This window comes from Orycteropus afer, unplaced genomic scaffold (assembly GCF_000298275.1).
Source record: "Orycteropus afer afer isolate SDZICR_OR568_19922 unplaced genomic scaffold, OryAfe1.0 scaffold00329, whole genome shotgun sequence".
Lineage (NCBI taxonomy): Eukaryota > Metazoa > Chordata > Mammalia > Tubulidentata > Orycteropodidae > Orycteropus > Orycteropus afer.
The window spans coordinates 2,394,465-2,416,748 of NW_006921916.1; the positions used below are offsets into that span (position 1 = coordinate 2,394,465).

At 38.6% G+C, this 22,284-nt stretch overlaps 1 protein-coding gene across 1 annotated transcript in view; it reads right to left on the reverse strand.

Annotated features, from left to right (window-relative positions):
- Positions 1 to 22,284, reverse strand: part of ATP6V1H (ATPase H+ transporting V1 subunit H) — a 241,165-nt gene that overhangs the window by 38,026 nt on the left and 180,855 nt on the right. The window contains exon 11 of the mRNA XM_007952207.2: positions 4,557 to 4,658. Within this exon, the coding sequence (XP_007950398.1) occupies positions 4,557 to 4,658 (102 nt within the window). The remainder of the gene's footprint in view (positions 1 to 4,556; positions 4,659 to 22,284) is intronic.

Genomic DNA, 22,284 nt, shown 5'->3' on the forward strand with positions numbered 1-22,284 from the left:
TTGCAATGTATAAAACATTACTTTCTTATACACATTTAGAGATAGAAGCAATAGCAGTACACTAAAATGACCCAATAGGCTCTGCCCACAAGGTCATATTGGCATCCATTCCCCACTTGCAATTAGGAAATACAGAATCTAAAAGAAAAAAAACAGAAATAATCTGCAACCTCACAAACTGGAGACAGCCACTTTTAATACTTTTACTGATTTCATGTAATATGTATATTTATATTCATATCTAAAACTACACCATTATATGGGTATACCAAATGTTTAGTTATAGTATCACTATGGCACACATAGGTTTTTTCAAAAAGTTTTGCTATTGTAAGTAAAGTTGCAATAAAGAGTTCAGGAACTTTTAGTGCTTTCTTTTATATATGGAACAGAGCATAAATCTAATATTGTCATTGTCTCAAAAAAAGAAAGAGGCTTTTATCATAACTTATTCATTTTCCATTTGCTTGAAATACCTCATAATATACTAACTTCTTTTACACACACATACAATACCTCTGAATTGTACCTAGACTAAAACCTATGGAAAACTAGTAACAAGAGTTCTAAAACACTCTGTGGTTTGAACATCAGGTGATAGATACATTGTTGTTATTAGTTGCCATTGAATAGGCTCCAACTCACATGACTTTCTGTATAACAGAACAAAATGTTATGCTATCTTCATGATTATGTTTGAGCTCACTGTGGTGGCTATTGTGTCATTCCACCTCACTGAGGGTTTCCCGTGACTCTCTACTTCACCAAACATGATGTCCTTTTCTGGTGATTGGTCTTTCCTGATGAAGTGTCCAAGCAAGCAAGTGATGTCTTGTCATCCTTGCTTCTAAGGAATATTTTAGTTGTATCTTCTAAGACTGATTTGTCCCCTCTTTTGGCAGTCTAGAGTATATTCAACATAATTCACCAACACCACAATTTCAAATACATTAATTCTGCTACTGTCTTCCTTTTTCACTATCTAGCTTTCATGTACATATGGGGCAATTATAAAGGCCATGGTTTGGTGAGAAACACCTTGGTCATCAAAGTGACATCTTTTGCTTTCCAAAACTTTAAAGAGGCCATTTGGAGATTTCCCCAATAAAATCTATCATTTGAGTTTTTGACTGCTATGTCCATGAACACTGATTATTGATCTAAGTAGAATAAAATCCTTGACAACTTCAATTTTTTCTCCATTTACCATGATGTTGTTTATTGACCTACTTTTGAGAATTTTCATTTTCTTCACATTCAGATACTGAAGGCTGTCATCTTTTACCTTCATCAGTAAGTGCTTCAAGTCTTCTTCATTTTTGGCAAGCAAAGTTATATCATTGAATATCACAGATTGTTAATGAGTCTTCCTTCAATGCTGATGTTCTTTTTCATATAGCCCAGGTTTTTGGATTATTTGTTCAGTATACAGATTGAATAAATTAGGTGAAAGGATACAACTCTGTCACAAACCACACACTATCCCCTTGTTCTATTTGAATAACTAGGCCTCTTGATCCATGTACAGGTTCCACATGAGCACAGTTAAGTGATTATTTAGATATCTTAAATAATTTTCCACTATCCTTAGGAGCCCTTGTGACATAGTGCCTAAGGCATTTGACTGCTAACCAGAAGGCTGATGGTTCAAACCCACCAGCCACTCCTCAGAAGGAAGGTTGGGCAATCTACTTCCATAGTGATACTGCCTCGGAAACCCAAGAAGGGGTCGCTATGAGTCAGGTCCGACTCCATGGCAGCGGTTGCATTTACATTATCCTTAGATATGTACCAATATCCTGAGTACTTTCCTATATGCCACTTTTCTAATGTTTCTTCCATTAGAAACACCTCTCATTAATCCTCAAGTGGAGCTCAAATTGTGGGGCAGACCTACCTTCTATACCCAGAGACTACCAAATTGCATTTGTCAAGTTTAGTCATAGTAACCCATCTTGTTGAGTTCTGAGATATTCACAGGACATTATTTCAACCCAGAAGAAACACAAGAGAAAAGTTCCCCTTTATTCCCAAGGGATCTAAATTACAACCTCTCCTCTCTGTATATGAACCCAAAAGTGGGTTGTATCTTACCTCACTTCTACTCTAAGCCTAGTTCTCCATATAGCAGTGTTCAATACCCATGACTGAGCATTGGTATTCCATAGCACTGACAAATTCAGGTACAGATGAAACTCTGTTTTGTAGTAGGGTTACCAAAGTCCACAAAGCAACCTGAGATACTATAAATCAGATAGAGAAACAAGATAAAGATAAAAAATAATATGTATCACAGACACTTGAAAGGGAAAGGTAATTTCTCTGCTTAAAGGGATGGATAGCCAGCTAATCATTTACATGATGTTTTATCACGTTTAAATACTTATATACAATAAGGGCAAAGAAGTCTTCTTGTAACATTCTAGAATAGTCAAGTCTACAACTACAACTTTGGCTCTGTCAGTTTTTAATCTTTTAGGAAGTTCTGGGTCTCTACATTTTGATACTGCTATTTAATAAATAAGATAAAGACTGTTGAAGGTCTTCCTTATAGACGGCATTGACAAATATATAATAATATAATAATATAATTGTTATTAATGTTATTATTAATTAATTAATGCATCCAATATTTATTGAGTACTTACTATGTACCTACTGGCACTGTTCTGAGCTCTGTATCTGGATTAACTCATTTAATATTAACATCAACTTCATGAGGAAGGAACAGTATTACCATTCTCATCTTACAGATTAGGAAACTAGTTAGCAAGTAGAATAGCAACAACTCAATCACAGTACTACACATTTCTATTTTTCCAAATAACACTGCTCTTGTTAGGTGCCATAAATTCAGTTTTGACTCACAGAGACCCCACACACAATATGAAAACACTGCTCAGTCCTGTGCCATCCTCACAATCATTGCTATGTTTGAGCCCACTGTTGTAGTCACTGTGTCAATCCATCTTGTTGAAGGTCTTCCCCTTTTTTGCTGACCCTCTACGAAGCATGATATCCTTGTCCAGGGACTAGTCTCTCCTCAGAAGATGGCCAAAGTACATTCTCACTTCTAAAGAAAATCTGGGCTGTACTTCTGCCAACATAAATTTGTTCATTCTTCTGCCAGTCCACAGTATATTTAGTATTCTTTGCCAACATCGTAATTCAAAGCCATCAATTCTTCTGTGGTCTTCAACATTTATTGCTCTAGATCTCATATGCATACAAGGCCACTAAAAAGACAGTGGTGTGGGGTCAGGCATACCTTAGTCTTGAAAATGCTATCTTTGCTTTTTGACACTTTAAATAAATTTTCTCAAACAAATTTGTCCAAAGTAATATATCATTTGATTTCCTGACTGCTATTTTCATAGGCATTAACTAACTGTAGATCCAAATAAAATGAAACCCTTGACAATTTCTCTCTTCTCCATTTATCATGATGTTGCTTATTGTTCCAGTTATAGAGAATTTTGTTTTCTTTATGTTGAGGTGCAATCTATACAGAAGACTGTAGTTTTTAATTTCATCAGTAAGTGCTTCAAGTATTCTTCACCTTTTAGCAAGCAAGTTGTGTTATCTGCACATCACAGGTTGTTAATGAATCTTCCTCCAATCCTGATGCAGAGTTCTTCTTCATATAGTCCAGCTTCTTGAATTATTTGCTCAGCATACAGATTGAATAACTATGTTGAAAGGATACAAACCTGAAACACATCTTTCCTGATTTTAAACTGTGCAGTATCCACTTGTTCTGTTTGAACAACTGCCTCTTGTTCTATGTACACGTTCCTCATGAAGAGAATTAAGTACTCTGAATTTCCATTCTTCACAATGTTATCTACAGTATATTATGATCCAGAGAGTCAAATACCTTTGCAGAGTCAATAAACATTAAATAGGAGAAAGGGGCTATTCCAAATAACATACAATAACCCTTTTCTCACATTTAATGTTTTCTCCCTTCACATAATATTGGCACTTTTCATTTCCTATTTCTGCAAAATATCTCTGCCTTTTCAATGTTAATGGCCTAAGTCATTTTAAATTATATATCCAGCATCATTTCCTCTATAAGGCCTCACTTGTTTCCTCCCACACCAAATTCCTTTCTCTCAATACTGCCAGATACATAATTCCATTACTATGTCACTATACATCTACCTTCACTTTTCTTCCCAGGTGTTATATTGGCTTCTATATTTTGAACTTATGAGGTCAGTTGTTATTTTTGTGTGCCATTAAGTAGATTTCAAATGGTAATTGAAAAATAACCAGTGCTCACAAAATGGCTATCGAGTTAAACTATATAAACCAAAGAGAATTTTTAATATGAAATTCTCAATATGATCTCTATTGGCTAATACACAGTAGATTATATAAGTATACTTACATTTTTATACTACTCATTTTTAATTAGGATTACTATAATTCCCAATATTATGATAATCTTCATTTCAATTATTTCATACGTTCCTGTGCTACTTTAGATAAATACATTAGCTAGGATTTCATGTTGAAGGTTTCCGAAAACCAAATTAATGATTTCATACCGCTTGCCTCGTGGATAATGCCGCACATATTCTCCAACATCATGAGCAGCAACAGCTAAAACTTGTGGATCATCTGACACTTCCAGAAGTTTTGTCAAGATTCTGAAATAAATTTAAATCCAAAGAGAGATCAATTTCTAATTGTCCTATAAAGCCTAACAGAACACAGGTATAATGCAGTTATCTTCTTAAAAATAGTTGTTTATAAATATAATCATATTTTTCCACTGACTTCACTATTATATATATGTTAGCACTTTTCAGATCTTTTAAACATAACAATTCCCAAAATATCAGGAACTACCTTTCTCTCTACTGTAAGTAAAAGTTATTGTAACGTAAGACCACCAGTGAATTCTTGCTAATTATTTTTAAGTAAATTATTTTACAACTTTACCATCTTTTGTTATTATCGCAAACAAATTATTTTCAGCATTCTACAATGAAGATGGCAGACTGAACACACACATTTCCCCTCTCTCTTGCCCCAAATCTCACAAAAGACTGGGACATGTATGTACAAACAGAATTAAATCCATAACAACAGGAGGATGTTTCTGAGAAGACTGCAGCCCAAGCCACATTTCTGAATCCCTTGCCCTACCAATGCATTTCTGGAGCAGTCACACAAGCAGAATAAAACTACTACTGGAGACTAAAGAGTACTTCTGAGTCAGGAGCCAAGGACCAACAGCAAAGAAGGCTTTCTCTGCTGGGGGGCCTGAGGCCTCAACCACAAATGCACATCTCTTTGAGGATCTCCAGGGAAAGGGTACATTTATCCACAGGATATGTGCATCCCTGGGAATAGAGAAAGAGGGCAATGCTGCTCAGAATCCACAGAGCTGTGAAAAAGTTACCTTCTTCATGCCTGTAAGCAGAGCTACTTCAAGAAATAGACATTTCTGTGTTAAAGGTTCAATATCACAGAAATCGATTGAAAACTTCTCATCTCATTTTACAAGGAGGTGTAACTGTGATAACTAACCATGTGATTGATTTTTTTAAAATGCTTGGAGAAGAGACTAACATGTAAAAATAATAATAATAATAATAATAATAACTTTCTAATATACCAGCAACAGCCACTGAGTTAGAAATAAACCAGTTGCCATCAAGTCTATTCCAAACTGCACTGCATAAAGATAGGAATTCATGGCTCATTTTTCAGAAAGACATTGCCAGAGCTTTCTTCCAAGCCATCTACGCAGACTTTAACTTCCAATCTTCTGGTTAGCAACTAAGCATGTGAACGACTTGCCTCTAACAGAAATGCTCTAACAGAAATACCTAAATGGGTGGCTTTAACGAACAGGGATTTTGTTAACAGGGATTTATTCTCTTACATTTTAGGAGGCTAGAAGGCCGAGTTCAAAGTGCCAGCACCTTGGACTGGGTAAAAGCCCCTCGACCTTGGGCTTCAGCTCTGCCTCTTGCTCCCAACCCACTGGAGCTGGAGGCCTCTCTTAACTGAGGCAGCTGCTGGCTGCGGAGGCTGACAAGCCCAAGGCTGACAGATAAAGTGGCACAGTCCGTAAATTATCAAGTTAACCTAGCAAGCCACTAATTCAAGTCCATTAACAGTCCCAAGATTGGCAGAAAACATGGCAGGCTGCTGAACAATAACTCAGCTAGCTACATGCAGGATGCAAGCATGCCAAAAGCTAGAGACCTTCCTCAAAGCTTCTTATTTACTGGAAACAGACCACCTCCCTAAGGCAGCTCCTGAGCTGCTCACTGGAGATTCCACCATGGAGCTGATTGCCAGTCTCATCATGCGGAGTAACTACATTCAGCTGCCCAGTCAATCAAAACTAGGGCCAGGCAAGTTGACTTAGAAACAAAGATATAAAAACCTTAAAGAATTAGCAAATTGAACACAGTAGTATACTGGGTTATACTACTGCAAAAACGGCAAGGAGGCCACATGTTCTGACCTCCTCTAATCCCACAAGAGGAAGACAGGATTACCAGCAGTAATCCAAGGCCTATTACTGCAAGGCCAGACATGCTGCCTCCCTCCAGCCCTTTCTCCAACCGATCCTCCCAAAGCACCACCACCTCTCTCCTGGGTTCGATAATTCGCTGCAGTGGCCACACAGCGCTCACAGATTATGGGGTTTATTAGGGAAGCATCACAGGCTACAATTCAAGTTCAGGAAAAATGCTCAGTCTCTCTCCCAGCCCACTATCCCTCAGCCAACAGTCTCTTACAGTCTCTTTCCCAGCAGTGCTGGTCCCTCAGTGTCTCACTCAGCAATGCATGTCTCTTGTGTCTCTTTCCCAGCAGCACGTGTCTCTTTCAGGAGTGTGTCTCTTTCAGCAGCACGTCTTCCTCAACCAGCAGTCAGAGAGAGTTCTGACCCTAGGAGGCCTCCTTTTGAGCCCGGTAGGGTGGTCAAACTAGCCAATCATAGCATCAGAACTCTAAGCACCTGAGAGAGAGTGGGCACCTCCCAGAACATTGTTTTGTGCCACTCCCAACAGAAATACTCCAGGTGGACACCTTCAGCAATCAGGAGCTCCTCAGTTGCCCATAAAAAAAATCCCACCTTGGAGTTCACAAAGGCTTATGGGTAGAAAAGCCACACTATGTAATTTACTATACCACAACTACGTTTAGAGAATATCATTTTTTCAGGTAGAAATGCCAGTAGAGTTCAATATTAAAATACATATTTTAACATAATTCAGCACATTTACAGATGTAATGAACAGGAGGAAAGAATACATGAGTATATTAATAAATGCTAAAAAAAAAAAAGTTTTTTTAAAAATTCAACACCTGTTCCTTATAAAACCCCATCAGTAAACTGGAACCAGGAGGATACTTCCTCCATCTTGCAAAGGGATTTACTAGAAACCCAAAGTCAAATTTGGGGAGGGGGACTATGATTACTAAAATATAACATGATATTAGATGCATAGACTAAGCAATAAGAAAAAGGAATAACAAGTATAGAAAACGGAAAAAAAAAAATATTATCACTATTTCCAGTCAATAAGACCACCTAGAAAATCAATGAGAATCACTTCAAAAACTACAAATATATTATCAAAATAAACAGTTGTGTATAAGACGAGCATAGAAAAAAATATTAACTTGAAGGAAGATCCAAGATGCTGGGCCAGGCAGATACATTATCCAGACCCTCTACAACAAAGACTTCAGAAACTAAGTGAAATGGATACGGATGACAATGCTGGAACCCAGAGCTTCAAAGGAAAGGATAAAGAAGTAGATCAAATACCAATGAGAGGAAGAGACTGAAAGAAACCAGTGTACGAGGAGCAGTAACTGCCAATTGACACAGCAAAGACATTTTGAATTACTGCAAGCAGCGTCCAACTGGACCAGGTACCAGACAACAGGCTCTGCTTGTCAAAGACTGCACGAGCATCCACAATGGAGACCAGAGAGGTGTGACTTTCCACTTATATTGCACAACCTTGTGATTAACAGAGGCATGACTCTGCCTACCCCCACCCACTGGCAGCTGGTAAACCCCCATCAACATTGCCAGAGCTACATTTTTCCCCCTTTATCTTTATTCTTTGTACTTCTCTCTCCTCACCTCTTTTTCTTTTCCTTTCTTTTTTCTTCCTGTTCCCCTGCCCTTTGACAATTATTTTTGATCATGCAAACCAGATGCCCCTCCCTCCTCTGCCCACACAGTTAATAGTGCCTGCCCCCACCCCCACCCCACTGGAGATGTGCACTCCTACAGAATGGGCCCTGCATTCCTGCACACCTGTGTCTGTGGACTAGCACTTCTGCAAGTACTATACAGCTTTTTTAAAAAATATTATTTCCTTTTTTTTCCCCCATTCTGATTGGTCCTCTCTCACCTGCCTTGTTTTTATCATCTTTCTTTGCTTTTCTCCCCCTATTCCACCCTCTCCTTTTATTTGCTCATCCAGAGCAGGAGCCTCACCACACCTGCAGTCAGCAACACTCATCCTCAAACCTGTGTCAACAATGATACCCACTCCTCCAGAGTGAGCTCTGCATTCCTGCTGCATTTGTATTTGGAGACTAATATCAGCACCACTTTTTGTTTTTTCTCTTTTTTCTTGTTTTCCTTTCTCATTTCTTCCCTCTTCCTCCTACCCTTGTTTTTCAACACTTGTTTTCATCTGGCTGAGTGGGTACCCCACCCACCAGCACCTCCATTTTAAGAAGCTCGCATCCCTAGCCATTTGTATTCAGTGATGCACTCTCCTGCAGAGCAAGCAGCGCATTTCTGCCGCAGTCGTGTATAGCACCTAGCACTTACACCAGTACTGTGCTCCATTTGAGGGGTTTTTGTTTGTGTGTTTCTCTTTTTTGTGTCTCTCTTTTTTCTTTTTATTCTTTTTCTTTATTCCCAGGTCTTCCTTCGTCTCCTCCCTTGTTTTTCTTCCACTACCACAACATTCTTTTTTTTTTTTTTCCTTTCTCTTTCCCCAGTAGCAAGGAGGCAGTATCTCAGTCATACCCATCACATCTGCCACTCAACCCACTACGTAAGTGCCACAACCTTCTCCAGCACCACTAGATCAATGAAGGATGGCAGCCAACATGTGCCCAGCATGCCCTCAGCTACTCTGCACAATCAGTGATCTGAGAACTACACCCACACTCCCACCAACTAACAAATCCACCCAGAGATAAGTGAGTGTCCCAGTGCTGCCAAACTAATGATGATAATATGCCCACCCTGTTTCCTGGATATATTAAAACAAGCAAACAAAAAAAAATCAGGGTGAAGCAAACCAACATAAATCAACAAATTAATATAATAATACCATAATGTCTCAGAGACAATGAACAATGTAAGATCACACAGAAACCAGGACAAGGTGGCTCAAACAAGTGGCCAAAACACAGGGCTTCAAAATCTTCCAGAGTAAGAAATGCTGTTGGAACGACCTGATAAGGAATTCAAAAGAATTACATTCATGTACCTTCAACAGATCAAGAGAAAGTTCAAGGAAATCACAGACAAAATTAAGGAAAACAAAAAGTTTAGTAAAATTTTTAAAATTATACAAGAACAAATTGACAAAAGAAATAGAAAATTAGAAACTATACAAAAAGACCAGGTAGAAATCCGTAAAATTAAGACTAACATTTCAGAAATACATACATAACATGTTGTTTTGTTGTTATGTGCTGCCAAGTCGGACCCGACTCATAGTGACCCCTCCTTGGGTTTCCTAGGCAGTATCACTACGGAAGTAGATTGCCCCATCTTCCTTCCGAGGAGTGACTGGGGGGTTTGAACCGCCAGCCTTCTGGTTAGCAGCCAAGTGCTTTAGCCACTATGCTACCAGAGCTCCCACATAACACACAGGAATAACAAAGGAGTAGAACTAAATCAATGGAAGACAGAATTAGCAAGTTTGAAGACAAATCTCTTAACACAAATCTGCTAGGGAAAAAATCTGCAAAAAGAATGGATAAAAAGCTTGAGAACTGTATGTGACTGGACTTCCAGAACAGGAAAAGGCAAAAAAGGCACCAAGAAAATTGTCAAATATTCATTGAAGGAAAACTTCTTTAATATCATAATAAATAAGAATATATGCATTCAATAAACTCAACAAACCCCAAATAGGATAGACACCAAAAGAATATTACCAAGACATAATACAATTAAACTTTTCAAAACCAAAGATAAAGAATCCTTAAAGCAGCTTGGGAAAGACAAGACGTTACCTACAAAGGAGAGCAAATAAGACTAAGCTTTTAGCTCTTAGAAACCACACGGGAAAGAAGGAAATAGTATGACATATACAAAACACTGAAAGAAAAAAAGTGCCAGTCAAGAATTACGTACACAGCAAAACTGTTCTTCAAATATAACAGCAAAATTAAATTAGGACATTCCCAGAAAAACAGAAATTAAGGAAATTTGTGAAAACTAGACCAACCTGACAAGAAATGCTAAAGGGAATCCAGCTAAAGTTTAAGACACAAAACAACACCAGAAATCAACCCAGATATAAATGACCAAAAATAAAATAAATCTATGAGATTAAAAATAGGAAATCAGGGATGTCAACTTGTAAATGACGATAACTACAAAGGAAAAGGAAGAAATAAATGATATAGTTACAGAACTCCCAAATGAAAAGGAAGTCAAGATGATATCGAGCTAGAATGTACTGTTTTAAACTTCTGAAGATGATAATAAATTACAGGATAACTTCAAAGAAAATTAATAAATTCTGCTGAAATGAAAAAGAAGAAAATCACAAAATCACCACAAACATTAAAAACAACAGAGAAGAAGGAAATGATAAGAAAATCCAAAAGCAAAATGAACTCAGCACAGAAAATAATATGGAACAAATACATGATAAACACCATGAAATAAAAAATAAGCAACACAGCAGAACGGGAGCAATGAATTCATAGCTGTAAATAATTATAATGAGTTGTTGTTGTTGTTGCTGTTGTTATGTACCGTTGAGTCGGCCCCAACTCATAGGATTAAAGCATCTGTCAAGAGACAGTAGTAAAATGGATAAGAAATCTTGATCTATCAATATGCTATCTACAAGTGTTCTGATTAGTACTGCTCTGACAAGAATATACCACAAATGGGATGGCTTGAACAAACAGAAGTTTATTCTCTTACATTTCAGGAGGCTAGAAGTCTGAGTTCAAAGTGCCAGGCTCTAGGGGCTGGGTGAAAGCTGCTCAACCTTGGGCTTCAGCTCTGACTCTTGTTCCCAGCCCACTGAAGTTAGAGGCATCTCTTTATTCAGACAGCAACTGGCTGCTGAGCCTGACAAGCCTAAGGTCAACAAATAATATGGCACAGCCCCGATGTGACCAAACAACATGGCAGGCCATTAATTCAAGTCTGAAAGTCCCAAAGGTCAGCAGAGCATAGCAGGCTGCTGAACAATGACACAGCTACATGCAGGTTTCAACCATGCCACAAACTAGAGAGGCTTCTCCTTATATATAGGAAGCAGACCACATTCCTAAGGCAGCTACCAAGATGCTCACAGTAGATTCCACCATGGAGTTGATTGCCAGTCTCATCATCAGGACTACTACATCCAGGTGTCCAGCCACTCAACCAGACCCAGCGAAGTTGACATACAAACGTAACTACCACAATTCCACCCCTTGTCAACTTGGCACCTGTACAGATCTTCAATGGGTGGCATCTGTACAGATTTCCTTCACTGGGATGGCTCTAATTCCCTAGTTCCTGAGTGGTGACCTCACCCCCTTGGCCTGGTGGGCCCCAGTATCACTATGGAAGTAGATTGCCCAACCTTCCTTCTGAGGAGTGGCTGATGGGTTTGAATTGCCAGCCTTCTGGTTAGCAGTCAAGTGCCTTAACCACTACACTACCAGAACTCTTTCACCAAATGAAGGAGCCCCAAAATATATAACTCAAATTTTAACAGAATTGAAAAGAGAAATAGACAAACTCCCATTAATAGTGTTGTTGCGAGCTGCTGTCAAGTCATCTGATGCATAGTGACCTTATGCACAACAGAATGAAACATAACTCAATCCTGAGCCATCTTTCCAATCATTGCTATGTTTAAGCCCATTGTTGCAGCCACTGTGTCAATTCATCTTGTTGAGGGCCTTCCTCTTCCTAGTTGACCCTCTACTTTTCCAAGCATGACATACTTGGTAAGTATGATATCCTTAGAAGCAAGGACAGTGAGATTTCACCTCTCGTACTTTGGTCACATTATCAGGAGGAACCAGTCACTGGAGAAGAACACCATGCTTGGTACAACAATAGTAGGAGACTTTAATATACCAATTTTGATAAAGGCCAGAACTAGAAACTCAACAAAGATACAGAAGATGCAAACAGCACAACCAACCAACTTGACCTCATATACATATACAGAACACTCTACCCAACATCAGTACATTATACATTCTTTTCCAGAGCACATGGAACATTCTCCAGAATAGACTTTATGTTAGACCACAAAGGAAGCCTTAATAAATTTCAAAGTATCAAAATACTACCAAGCATCTTCTAAGATCAGAATGCTATAAAATTAAAAATCAACAACAAAAAGAGCAAGGGATAAACAATCAAGTACATGGAAAGTAAATAACACTCTGGGTAACAGAAGAAATAAAAACTGAAATAAAAAATACCTTGAATCAAATGACAATGAAAATGCAACATACCAAAATCTTTGAGACATTCCAAAAGGTAGTGCTCAGAGGACAATTTATGGCAATGAATATACATATCAAAAAAGAAGAAAGAATCAAAATCAATCCCATAATCCAACATCTACAACAATTAAAAAAACAACAGTAAAAACAAGCCTATAATCAGAAAAATAAAGATATAATAAAAATTTGAGCAAGAAAACATAAATCAGAAACACCACCACCAAAAAGAAAAAAACGAAAGAATTAACAGAAAGAAGTTGGTTCTGTGGAAGAATTAATAAAATTGACAAACCATTGGCAAAATTACCTAAGGAAAAGAAGGAAAGGATGAAAATAAATAAGAAATCAAATAGGTGATATCACAACTGAACCTACTAAAATAAAAAAGGCAGTAACAATACTATGAAGAACTGTAATCCAACAAATTTGAAAAAGCAGAAGAAACGGACAAATTTCTAGAAACACACTACCTACTAAAACTAACACAGTCTGAGGTAGAAAATTTGAACAGACCCATAAAAAGAAATTGAACAGGTTATAAAAAGCACTCCCAACATCAACAACAAAAAGTCTGGCCCAGATGGCTTCATTGGTGATTTCCACCAAATACTAAGAGATAAGCTGACACCAATTCTACTGAAAAGATTCCACAGTGCAGGAAAGGGTAGAATATCCCTGAACTCATTCTATGATGCATACATAACCTTGATACCAAAACCAGGCAATGATATCACTAAAAAGAAATTTATAGACCAATATCCTCATGAACACAAATTCTCAACAAATTCTTAGGCAATAGAATCCAACAACATATCAACAAAATAATAATACATCATGATCAAGTGGGATTCATACCAGTTATGCAAGGACAGTTCAATGTTAGAAAAACAATCAATGTAGTCCACCACATAAAGAAAACAATTGAATACAACCACACAATCATATCAATCGATGCACAAAAGGCATCTGACAAAATCCAACATCCATTCTTTATATAAACACTCAACACAATAGGAATAGAATGGAAATGTCTTAACATAATTGAGTACATATACTTAAAACCAACAGCCACTGGCAAAAAAGAAGTAAAATTATATTTGCAGATGATATGATTCTATACATAGAAAAGTCTAGATATTCAACAAGAAAACTACTGGAACTAGTAGAAGGATTCAGTAAAATGGAAGGGTACAAGATCAACATGCAAAAATAAGTCAGATTCCTCTACATCAACAAAAAAGAATTCAGAAAAGGAAATCAAGAAAACAACATCATTTTCAACAATCACCCAAAAGATGAAGTACTTAGGAATAAATCTAATCAGAGACGCATAAGACGGATGCAAAGAACACTACAAAACACTACTAGCAGAAGCCAAGAGGTCTACATAATTGAAGAATATACCAAGCTCATGGATATGAAGATTTAACATTGTAAAAATGACACTACCCAAAGCAATCTACAGATATAATGCAATCCCAATCCAGATTCTATCATCATTTTTTAAAGAGATGGAAAATTAATTACCAACTTTACAGGAGTTCTTGTAGCATAGTGCCAAAGGTATTTAACTGCCAGCCAGAAGGTTGGCAGTTCAAACCCACCAGCCACTCCGTGGAAGATTGGGCAATTTACTTCCATAAAGATTTACTGCCTCAGAAACCCAAAGTGAGTTGCTATGAATTGGAATCAACTCAAAGGCAGTGAGTTTGTTGTTTTTTTGTTTTTGTTTTTGTTTAGTTATATGGAAAGGAGAGAGACCCCAGATAAGTAAAACTCTACAAAAGAACAACAAAGTAGGAGGTTTCACACACCTCAATCTCAAAATCTACTATACAGCTACAGTACTCAAAACAGCCTAGCATTAGTACAGACAATTGAGAACTCAGAAAAAAAGTTCTATCCACTTGTGGACACCTGATCTTTGACAAAGGGCTGAAATCCATTAAATGGGGAACATTTAGTCTTCAAATGGTGCTCACAAATCTGGATATCCCTATCTGTCACTGTTCTGGTTACCTAGTGCTGCTCTGACAAGAATATATCACAAATGGGATAGCTTAAACAAACAGGAGATTATTCTTACAATTTGGAGGCTTTAAGTCCAAGTTCAAAGTGCCAAGTTCTAGGGGCTAGGTGAAAGTCCCTCAGCCTTGAGCTTCAGCTCTGCCTCTAGCTCCCGGCCCACTGAAGCTAGAGGCTTTTCTTCACTCAGACAGCTGCTGGCTGCTGAGGCTGCCAAGCCCAAGGTTGACAAGTAAGGCAGTCCTGATGTTACCAAATCACACGGCAGGCCATTAATTCAAGTCCATTGTAAGTTCCCAGGTTGGCAGAGCATGGCAGGCTGCTGAACAATGACACGGCTACATGCAGGGTTCAAGGTGCCGTAAGCTAGAGACCATTTCCAAAGCTGCTTCTTATATATGGGAAGCAGACCACATACCCAAAGCAGCTACTCAGCTGCTTGTGGTAGATCCCACCATGGAGTTGATTGCCAGTCTCATCATGGGGAATAACTACCACCAGCTGCCTTGCCACTCAACCAGGCCCAGCTAAGTTGACACAAAAACATAACCACCAGAATTACACCCCTTGTCAACTTGACACCTGTACAGATCTTCAATGGTTGGTATCTGCAGAGGTCTCCTCCACTGGGTGGCTCCAGTCTCCTAGTTCCTGTTACTTCACCCCCTTGGCCTGGCAGGCCCCATACCTCTCCCGCTTGGGCATGGCAGCCCTGCCCCCTCACTCTTGGGCAGCGGCTATGGCTCCATCCTACTGGCTCACATGAATGAGCAGCCCCACATTCCAGAACCAAGTTGGTGAAGGTCTGGCTCTGAAACCTAGGGGGCTATGGTGGTTCTATTCCCAAAGGCCATTGGTCCTACCTTTCAGGCTGAGGCAGCTCTGCTTCCATTTCCTTGGTCTCTCTGCTTCTGCTGATTAATGCTGAAGGCAACCCACTCCCCACTGGAAATCTTCCTGCCCCAAAACCATTCAGCTTTCTTGCTCCGTGGGCTGGCCAACCTGCTACTCCATTTCATGCTGGTCTTTTTACCAATTAATGCCCAAAGGCAACCTACTCTACCAGTAAGCCGTCTATCCAAAGGCATCAAGCTTTCTCCTCCATGGGCTGGTAAGGCTGTCACTGTCATGCAGGTTCTCTCAGCTCTGCTCCTGCTGTCTCTCATGCTATTCTCTTGCTCTGCTCCTGCCGTCTGTCACGCCATATGCTGGGGTCTCTCTACCAGGGTCTTGTGTCAAGGATGCACTCCAGTCCTGTTTCCACATTTTAGGTATCTGTCAGAGCAGCACCCCACTCTCAGTACCAAATTTGTTAGACTAGGTTCTCTAGAGAAACAAAACCAGTAAAGCTTAAATAGAGAGAAAAAGAGAAATTTATCTTAGGAAAATGGCTCACACACTTATAGAAGCTGGCAAGTCCAAAGTTCTTAGATCAAACGTCAAGCTGGAGGCTTTTCCCAACTCACGCAGCTGCAGGGGCTGAGGAGCTCAAGGTTGGCAGGCAGTATACTGGCTGTTGACTCCAACGAATGATGAATCCAAGATCTCCAGGCCGAATGGCTGATTGTTCACTCATGGACAGTTGTAGGCAGCACAAGAGAATTCCGATCCACAGAAGAGTGTCTCTTTTCCCAGGATGTCCATAAATATACTGGAAGCAAGCCACACCCCTAGGGAAACTCCCTTCCAATGGACTGGCTGCTCAAAACATATTCATCTGATCCCATCATGGGAATAACAACATCACAACTGCTTAAACCACACAGAGTTGTGGTCCAGCTAAGTTGACACACAGCTTCAACTATCATAGTCACCATATACAAAAACTAATTCAATATGTATGAAAGACCTAAATGTAAAAGCTGAAACTATAAGGATCACCGAAGAAAAAATTGGGTCAAACTTGGCAGCCCTAGTACATGGCATAAATACCCTATAAAACATAACTAAAAAGGCACAAACAGCAGAAGACAAACCAGACGACTGGGAGAGCCTAAAAATCAAGTATTTTGTACATCTAAAGATTTCACTGAAAGAATAAAAAGAGAACCTACAGACTGCAAAAAACAAGTTTGGCAACATTTCACACAAGGAGCTAACCTCTAAAATTTATAGAAAACTTCTACATCTCAACAACAGAAAATCAAATTAAAAAATGGGCAGAGGACAAGAGCAGACATTTCACCAAAGAAGACATTCAGGTAGATAACAAACACATGAAGAATCCAGCGTTTACAGCAAAGTTAAAAAGAACAGAAAATTATAAACACTGGCAAGGGTGTGGAGAGACTGGAACCATTACACACTGCTAGTGGGACTATGAAAGGGTAAAGTCACTGGAAAATGGTAAAGCATCTCTTTACAAAGTTGGAAATAGATATACCATATGATCCAGCAATGCCACTAGGTATATAGCCTAGAGAATTAAGACCCTTGACATGAACAGGTATATGCATACCCATGTTCATCACAGCATTATCACAATAACAAAAAGATGAAAACGACCTAAGTGTTCACCACTGGATGAATGGATAAACTATGGTACGTACATATGATGGAATACTAAAAAACATTAAAGAATAATGATGAATCTGCAAAACAACTCATAACATGGATGAATCTAGAGGACATTATGCTGAGTGAAATTAGTCAAACACAAAGGACAAATATTATATGAGACTATTACTGTAAAAAACAAAGAAAAGGTTCATACACACTCTTTGAAGGGAGGGTAAAGCAATCTGCAATAATGAGGAGATCAGAATAAAATGAGCAATACAAAAAAAGACACTGGGAAGAACACAGGAGTTAAAGGGAACAAAGTCAAGTACTATTACATACACAATCCTGCAGTAACAATAAAAAAATAATCTATGAGTAGATAGACAGACACTCAAGGTGAATAGCAGTGGGAAGGTGAATAGAACAATACTCACAAATATATATAGACTATTTCTACATATGTATTTACATGTGCTACAATTATAGCCAAGGAACTCTGATGGTGTAGTGATTAAAGCATCTGGCTGCTAACCAAAACATCGGTGGCTCAAACCTACCAGTTACTAACTGAAAAAAGATGGGGCAGTCTGCTTCTGTAAAGATTTATAGTCTTGGAAACTTAATGGGGGTCACTATGAGTTGGAATAAACTTGTATATCCATAAATATAGTAGAGCATATAGGAGAGCACAGGAGAAGAATCTTAGGGGACACAATGTTCAATAGGTATAAAATAGTCCACAGAGGCAATGTCCTACATCTTACTTTGGTTAATAGCAATTGTGGTCTTACAAGCTTGCAAGAGGCCATCTGAGATGCAACTATTGGTCTCTCCCCATCCAGAGCAAAGAAGGGTACAGAAAATCAAAAACACAAGGAAATAATTAGTCCAAAGGACTAATGGATCATGTGAAACTCAGAACTAGATGGTGCCAGACTACCACTTCTGACTGCTCAAGGGATTGCAACAGAAGATCTCAGAGTGGGAGAAAAATATGTGTGTGTGTGTGTGTGTGTGGGGGGGCAGATAAAAAAAAAAAAACTCAAAATAATAATAATAATAATAATAATAAAGGCCAGGCATAGATACTGGTATAATCCTCAAGACTATGTTCCTTAGACATCCTTCAAGCCTGGAAGTGACGACACAACTTTTAGCCAAACAATAGATAGGCCTATAAGGTGAATAATAACACAAAGGAAGTATGCATTCATTAGAAAAATCAACCACAGGAGATCAAAAGGGCAGCATTTGCCCAGGGATAAAGCTCAGAAGACAAAAAGGGATAGGAAAGAAGGACAAAGGAAAATGGCAATCATATGGAGGAAGTGGAAAGAGAGCTGCTATACTGTGCAGATTGCAATCAATGTTACAAAACAAAATGTGTATGAATTGCTAAACAGAAAACTAATTCGCTCTGCAAACTTTCACTCGAATCACAATTTAAAAAATTAAAAATAATAAAAACTAATAACTTTCTAATATATCAGTAATATCGTTTTTAGGTGTGTCAAGTCAGCTCCAAGTCATAAGTGACCCCACGTACAACAGAACACAACATGCCCAGTCCTGCATTCTCACAATCCTTGCTGTGCTTTAGCCCCTTGTTCCAACCACTATCAATCCACCTTACTGAGGGTCTTCCCTTTTTCATTTACCCAATTAGCAAATGTAATTAATTAACAGAATTCTATAAATATCTCGGAATAGGTATAATCAGTAATGACACAAGAGCTAAAATATGAGAATGTTTTACTAAACGGCATAAAAGAATATGCAAAAATATTTGTGGAAAATATTTTTCATAATCTTGGAATGGCAAAAGAATTTATGGCTTAGAAGATTTAAGTCTCAGAAGACTGATAGTTTTTACCTTTAATAACTTAAAAGTTCTATTAGCTAGATTTTCAACAAGGGTGCTAAATCCATTCAATGTGGAAAGAATGGTCTCTTTAACAATGGTTCTGGAACAACTAAATTTCTACATGCAAAAGATTGAAACTAGATTTATATTCCACACTACAGACAAAAACTGATTCAAAATGGATCAAGGTCCTAAATAAAAGAACTAAAGCCATAAAACTCTTAGAAGAAAACATAGGGAAAATGCTTTAGGGCTTAGTTTTTAATAATGGGTTCTTAGCTATGACACCAAATGTACAAGGAACAAAACACAAAATAGATAAATGGGACTTCAAGGAAAACTTGTTTTTAAACAGAAGTTTAAAAACTTCTGTTCATCAACGGACTTTACCAAGTATAGAGACAACATAGAGCTTGGGAAAAAAATCTTGGAAATCATATATCTGATAAAGGTTTAATATCCAGAATATATATATATAAAAAAAAAAACTCCCACAACTTAACAAAAAGACAAACAACTCAGTCAAAAAGCGAACAAAGGATTTGAGTAAACATTTCTCTAAAGAAGACATACAAATGGTCAACAAGCATGTGAAAAGATGCTCAACATCATTAGTTATTACCCACTGCCATCAAATCAATTCTGACTCATGCTGACCCTACAGAACCTGTAGGGTTTCCAAGGCTGTAAAACTTTAAGGAATCAAATTGCCACATCTTTCTCCTGCAGAGCAGCCTAGTGGGTTCAAACTATTGACTTTTCAGTTAGCAGCCAAGTTCTTAAATAACTGTACCACCAGGGATCCTTTCATTAGTCATTAAGAGATGCAAATCAAGACCGCAATGAGTTACTACTTCACACTTACTAGGATAACTATGATCAGAAAAAGGGAAAAGAAGTATTGGCAAAGATAGGGTGTAATTGAAACCCTCATCCATTGCTGATGGTTATGTAAAATGGTTCAGTCACTATGAAAAATAGTTTGTGGTTCCTCAAAAACTATGCTCCAGCAATTTCACACCTCAGAATAAGACCAAAAGAACTGAAAGTAAGAAGATAGATACTTGTACACTAATATTCATAGCAGCACTTTTCACTATATACCAAGGTAGAAACAACCTAAATATCCATAAATGAATGAATAATCAAAATGTGGTGAATTCATACAATTGATTCCCAGTGATAAAGAGATGCATGCCACAAAATGAATGAACCATTAAACCATGCTTAGTGAAATGTATCAATCACAAAAGAACAAAAATTGTGCGATTCCTCTTATAGGAACTGTCTAAAACAAGCCAATGGATAGAGACCAAAGTGATTGATAGTGATTACCAAGGGCAAGAGGGAAGGGGAAAGAGGGAATCATTCCTTTGGGGGCACTGAACTTCTGTTAAGGGTGATAAAAATATTTGGATAGTGGTGATGGTTGCACAACATGATAAATTATAGATAGAGAGATGACAGGCAGAAAGATAGATACATAATTTAACCATAATTTTTTTTAAAAAAAAAAGACTATATATTGACCGAGGAAAGATCTCCAAGCCATTTAAAGTACAAAAGTCAGGCCACAGATTAATACATGTAGCATAATGTTAGGTAAAGATAACCCTATGGAGAAGCAGGTCAGAACTACAATAGCACAGGAGGCCAAGGAGAGATGAAGGAAAGAGAAAGGGAATCAAATAACAGGTTTGCTCTGGTGAAAGGCCTCTTTTGGGCAGGCTGAAGAAACTGGGCTCAGGACAATCTCTTGCTCAACTAAATCTGGGCAAGAGCTAAATAAACAGCTTTGTGTACCCAGAAGGGCACCACACCTATGTCAGGGAATCAAGATAGGAGGGATACACTCTAATCTAACAAATGCACACATTCTCTGCACAAAGGGGTGAACACTCTTTCTGCAGCCACAAATCCAGTGACGAGAGAAGCCCCATGCTCACCAACCCCAACCCTTGGACACTTCTACCTCCAGCAGATTTGAGTCAGGGACTGAAACTTGCCCGCTAAGTGCCTACGGGACTGAGAGAACTTTTTTACACTGAACACAAGAGTATATCCCTGCATCCTCTCTCTCATGGGAGTTCACTCATGCCAGCCACCTCACACCTCTGCAAACCGAAAAGTCTGTGTTGGGGCAAGTAGATAAGGCAGTATCAGGGCAGCTTTTCACTAGAGGCTGGGTCGGAGCTGGATAAATGATGAGTATACCAGGAAGGGTGTCAGACCTACGCCAGTGAATTATGACTAGTAAACCATACTCTCAACACCAAAAAGTACAGCTTCTCGGCAAACAGGGGCAAAACTTCTCCCTGCCACCAACAAGTCAGTGGCCAAGGAAGTCCCACAGCCCCCCCATAACAACCCACTCCAAACAGATCCAGAGGCTCTGGTTACCCCTTCCTGTGCAATCATCCCTGGCTGATGCTTCTCAAACTGAGCACAAGAGGCACACACTTGCAGCCTCTTAGACATACCCAGTCCCATCAGGTTCCTTTCACTTCTGTGAGCACACACCCCAGTGAATCAGTGGTTTCACTACATCCGCCTATTCCCAGGGCTGCCAGTTGACCATAATTACAAAAGTTCCTCCTCCTCAGTTTCTCTATTTTCTCCCAAATTTTCTCCCTTTTCACCTATTTCTCCTTCTTCCTCTTTGTCTTATATTTTTACCAATCTTTCAGCTCAATTACCCCTCCTCTTTTTTTCTTTTCTATATTTATCTTTTATTTTATTCTATCTTTTTTTTTGTTTTTTTTTTTTTTTTCTCCTTGTTTTTTGTTTGTTTTTCTATTTTTTCTTCTTACCCCATCCAACAAGAGGAGGACATTAACTATCTACTAGTAAGTATGCAAGCAGTAGTATGTACTGCACAAACTACCTCACACAACTGAGGAGGCACCACTATCAGCTACTTCACCACTGGATCAACGAAAGATGGTGGACAAAACCTGTTCATTCCAACTGCAAAAATTCTTCATGCCAAACAGAGACCTGCACCCACATTTCTACCAGTTATTCCATCAATTTGGAGCCAGATGGGGAATGCCCCTGTGCTGCCAAGTTAAAGACCAAAGAAGCATACTTTCCCCACTCATCCAGATATATTTCAACAATCAAGACAAAAAAACAGGGTGAAGCAAACCAACACACACTCGGCAAAAAAAAAAAAAAAA